At 44.7% G+C, this 5,021-nt stretch overlaps 1 protein-coding gene across 1 annotated transcript in view; it reads right to left on the bottom strand.

Annotated features, from left to right (window-relative positions):
* Positions 1–2,027: 2,027 nt before the first annotated feature.
* Positions 2,028–5,021, bottom strand: part of LOC107084703 (transmembrane protein 151B-like) — an 8,767-nt gene continuing 5,773 nt past the window's right edge. The window contains exon 2 of the mRNA XM_015374643.1: positions 2,028–4,430. Within this exon, the coding sequence (XP_015230129.1) occupies positions 2,841–4,430 (1,590 nt within the window). The 3' untranslated portion in view covers positions 2,028–2,840. The remainder of the gene's footprint in view (positions 4,431–5,021) is intronic.

Genomic DNA, 5,021 nt, shown 5'->3' with positions numbered 1-5,021 from the left:
CCACCCCCGGACTCATTGATCGTGACGAAAAATATTATATAAATATTTTTTTACTGATTAAAGCTAAATTCATGAAATCACCGCGAACGTATTCATTTTAGGTATAAATAATGATCCATTATTCCTTGCTGACCGGACTTTTCCTTTAAACCAACTATAAACCTGTTATTTAACCATACAGTCCTTGTGATATTGACTTTAAATTAATCTTTTTATTTCCATACCTTTTTTCCAGTAAGGGATAGCACTTAGCCATGGCCCATTTACCATGGTTTCTCGCTATTTTACAAAAAAGGTCACATTTACTCAAGCAGCATCACTTACCTACTGACTGCCTACAGGTGAGTCTGATTGTTGGAGTCGCCCCTTTTGGTGGAATAGAGATGGGCGTGGTGATAGCATAGCAGGCTAATATTAGCATTGTTCCATGATTGACGTCAACATAGGTGAACCACAACAGGGCTTTGACCTTTGGGCGTTGTTGTTTCGTGCAATATGCCCGAATGAAAAAAAAAAAAGCCACTTTTAAATTTAACTGATTTTATTTGAAGCCCAAAAACAATGCTGTCAGAAAATTTTGATTTCTCTTCTACTATATATTAATTTATCCTATTAACTCACTATAAAAGTTCTCACTCAGTCTGTTTCACCTTGAAGGCCACACAATTCTCTGCAGGATGGTGTTTGTAGACCAGACATAGCTTCTTCCCATAACAAACCAGTTTATTCATAACATGTTACTGTTTAACCAATGTGTCTGTAATTTGTTTTGACTGACTACTTTCCATTGTTGTAAGTAAGGGGAAACGAACGCTGCCCAGATCAGAACAGGGCTGATTACCGTGCCTTAAGGGCTGTATGATGAACTGTTCTCTCTTTGCAAAGATATGAATAAATGTGCCGACTGAGTGAAATCCATTGATCTCTGTTTATTTAACTAGGATGAATAGTTGAAAACTTTTTTTCCCACGAGAACAATCACACAGGTTTAAGGTAATTCCAAAAAAGTGGAACTGGACTTTGTTCCCAAGTTTGAAGACATTTCACTTCCCATCCAGGAAGATTTTTCAATTTAAAATGTCAGAAGTAGCTTTGAGTTGCTTTATGCGGTAGCCCAAAAAAGCCTTGTTTTTGTTTAGAAAACATGCAAATTAAAACAAACAAACAGGTCCCCCCCTTCCGAATGGGGGTCGTTTGGCTTCTTTTGGTAGCCTGCAATGCCCCATACCTGTCTATGTCTCTGTGTCAGGTCTAAGCACCTAAAACATCATACAAACATACATACAGGGAAAGAAAGAAGGCACAGAGACAATTAATTTAGTTTACTCGCGAGGAGAGTAGGAAGAGACTGCGGAGTTGACAATCTCCACCCCACTCTGCAGTCTTCAGCTTTCTCCTTGCTATTTATTGAAGAAAAGGGGATGTCCCTAATTACACCAGCCGAGGTTTAACTAAAGGGAAGGGAAACAAAAGGATCTTACTCTTAAACCTCAGCACATATGTTAAGACAAAGCATGTGTTTGTTTTACAATTGAATCGTTCCCAGAACACATGTTTAGAAGAAACATGTGATAGAGGATGTTCAGGCCTCTTTCACAACCCGTCCGTTGCATGACCTTTATCTGGAACGATCTTAAGCAAGAGTTAATAAAAGATGAATCACACATTAATAATTATACATCATAATATGTATATAATGTTCATTAGAACACAACCCGTGAAACACAAACAGAGTATAAATAAAATATTTCAAACACTCTGAAAGGGAGGTTGTTAAACGGAATTGTTGGCCTGGCTAATTAGGCGGGGTCTTCTGTTCCCCTTGGGGTTGCGATTAAGGGATTAACTCAATTCCTGAAATGTAGGTTTTTGAAAAGCTGAAATCAGAGTCCACCCCCTCTGTTTAAGGATGGTTTGTCTTTCTGTTTTGTCTAAGCAAAAACAAGGCTTTGTTGGGCTGCTGTATGAAGCATTTCTGACATTTTGAATAGAAAAAGCTTCCTGGTTGGGAAGAGAAATGTCTTCAAACTTGGAAACCAAGTCCATTGTTTTTTGTTTTTTTTCATTTTTTTGGAATGACTATGACCTGGATGACTGGGAATCTTCACCATCATGTGACTAACAGGTAATGACCCATTTAACAGCTCTTAATCAGTTTTTAGTCCCATCTTTCGGATTGAAACCTTGACAGTTCAAAACAATAACCTCTAAATTAGCACAAGACTGTTTAACAGTTTCCTTCATTTTATCTGCAGGAAAAGGAAAATGACATAATGAGGATTTTAAAATTGATTCATGCTTTTCTAACAGATTAAGCAGGATCGTGCAGCGAGGACACATTAACATGACAAGAATTGTTCTCCCATCTGCAGACATTTCATCGAGCAAATTACACATTCAGGGAAATTAAAGACTATGACCCTTTGTTACCATAGCAATGCTTCAGTCTACATTCATTCACAAAAGTATTCAGACCTCTTGAATTTACACCACACATTTTCGTGTATTTTATATGACAGACACAAAGTAATTGAGGAAAAAGGGACACATGGTTTTGTTATTTGTTTGTGTCCATTCCTAACGGGCCACTGAGTCAGAACTTTGCATAGCCTCATTTCTCTGCAGATCCAGCTGCAGGTCTGCTTTTGGTAAAACAGCAATGGCTCAGTCTGATGGGGTGGAGAACATCTGTGAGGATAGGTTTTTAAAGCCTTAACACAGATTCTTAATCAGATTAAGTTCTTTACTTTGACTAGGACATTCTGACACATAGACCAGCTCAGATTTAAACCAGCTGTAGTTCTAGATGTGTCTTTTGAGTCCTTTAGATTCAAGTTTCTTTACAACACCGTCTCCACACACGATGACCCCCTCCTTATAAAGTAGCGCCTTCTGTCCTCACCAGACTCTGACCAGTGCACAATGAGAGCAGGGAAGAAGTGGGCGTCTCTATAAGTTGGAGGACTGTCGCTGAGTGCCAGCTGGCTGGAGTCGGACCTGCAGCAGTGCTCGTCCAGGCAGCAGGCGTCCGACAGGCTGCTGCTCCGGCTCCTCCATGGAGTGACGGTCCGACGGGAGCCGTACATGCGGCACAGAGAGACATGAGACGTGTCGGAAGAAAGGTGGGACAGCAGCAGAGCTCCATGGCAGGAGAAGCCTGAGGAGCAGCTGGAGCTGGTGATGGTCCTCCTCCGGCCTCCTGCTGCAGTCTGTCCATTCAGCTCACTGCAACAGGTGAGGTCGTCCTGGTTCCTGAGCGCCCTGGAGCTCTGAGCATTGCTGTGCAACAGAAGGCAGGTGGAGGCGGATGTGTTTGGTGCAGAGTTAGAGGTCTCTGTGTTGGTGCTAATGAGCATTGCCTCTGAGTAGCTGGGAATCAACTGGCGGTTGCAGCGTATGTGCCACTCCATCTCAGTGCTGTCCAGGGTGTCCACTCTAGGGATGACACAGCCGGTGTTACTCCCAGCAGGCCCGGCGTCATCCAGAGGGGAGGGGCTGCTGCAGATGTACTCCAACCCAAACAGTTTCTCTACTCTGTAATGCACGTACGCAGTGCGGTACTCGATGAAGACTCTCAGAGGCCAGGAGAGCATGAGCAGAGCAGCCAGCCAGAAGGCCGCCTGAGACGTGTACCATGGCATTCTATCCGGATCCACGCAGACTACCACGTTCTCCCTGAAGTCCACGTTCCTCAGCTGCATGCCCTCCCGGGCCTCCATGTAATCATCCAGACCTTCGATTTCAGAGAAGAACCTGGATCTCTGGTTGAGGTAGTCGTTTTCTGGGCCCGCCTCCGTGAAACTGAAACACTTGGTGAAGCGCAGGCGAGTCGTCGGATGTCCCTCCAGGCCTGTGAGTTCACGCGAGATGTCTTTCATTCCACAGCGGCTGTAGTCAAACTCTCCCTCAGCCACGTGGGTGTTGACCCGCTCGTGGTAGACCTGAGTGGTGGTGTAGGCGTCTCCGTTGCGGTATCTGGTGACCTGTCGAGTCCTCCTGACAAAGTGGTAGCTAATAGCCTTCCACCATATGCAAGGCTGGGCCTGCTGCATCCGTAACACTCGCTCATACACGCTGTCCACGTCTGCTTTGGACTGTAGCTCGTTCAGGGCCATGCAGTGCCAGCACTCCACCATGTACAACCCGTAGAGCAGGAGCAGGAAAGCCAGCGGGATGTAGATGTACCCGTCGGAGCACGGGCTGTCGTGGTAGATCATAGAGTGCCCTCCGATCCCCATCCCAGAAGGGCCACGCAGCGAGGAGGGGAAGGACGAGGTGAGGGCCGAGTTGAAGCTGATCTTAGTGACCCGGGTCACCCGACACCAAGCCACCGCACCCAGACAGCTATACATGAGGAAGGAGAGCAGCAGGCAGCGCCAGTGGGACTCTCTGCAGACGCAGGCACTAAGGGACTGCTGGACCGGACGCTGCTGCATAAATAAGCAAAAACAAAAAGGAGTAATGAGAAAAAAGCACTCAAGGCAATGAAGCCTGTAAACATGCCAGGGAATCAACGGCATGCAGCAGAAATGCAAATGACTCCAGCTAAACCATAAATTGCAGCACAGCTCCAAACCCAGCACAACATAAATCAGACTGAAGAAACTGAGTTAAAGCTCCTGTCGTCCCTCTGAGACTCTGCATAATAACAGCCGACAGAGGAATATCGTTCAGGTGGTTCCACACAGCAAACTCAGCTGTGATGTGCAAGTTTGTTACAAGAGGATAACAAGAACCCAGCGAGGTACGGAGGAATTCTGCTTGAAGAGGTAGATAGAGGTTACATTTTTACAAATAAAAGATGTAAGAAACAGACTGCACCATCCATATTTAATGCTCTGAACTTCCATATTAATGATTTTTTTTTTGCACCAAGTTTTTTTCTCCCACTCTGTTTACATTTGACCCCTGTTGCACTTTAAAGGAATAGTACACCCAAAACATGATTAGCCTTCATTTTCTACTCACCCCCATGCTGAACAACACTCTGGAGTACTTTTTTGATATCTCAAATGCATCTG

Source organism: Cyprinodon variegatus, unplaced genomic scaffold, assembly GCF_000732505.1.
Source record: "Cyprinodon variegatus isolate N-32 unplaced genomic scaffold, C_variegatus-1.0 Scaffold107, whole genome shotgun sequence".
NCBI lineage: Eukaryota > Metazoa > Chordata > Actinopteri > Cyprinodontiformes > Cyprinodontidae > Cyprinodon > Cyprinodon variegatus.
This window is presented reverse-complemented; position numbering and strand designations above follow the sequence as displayed.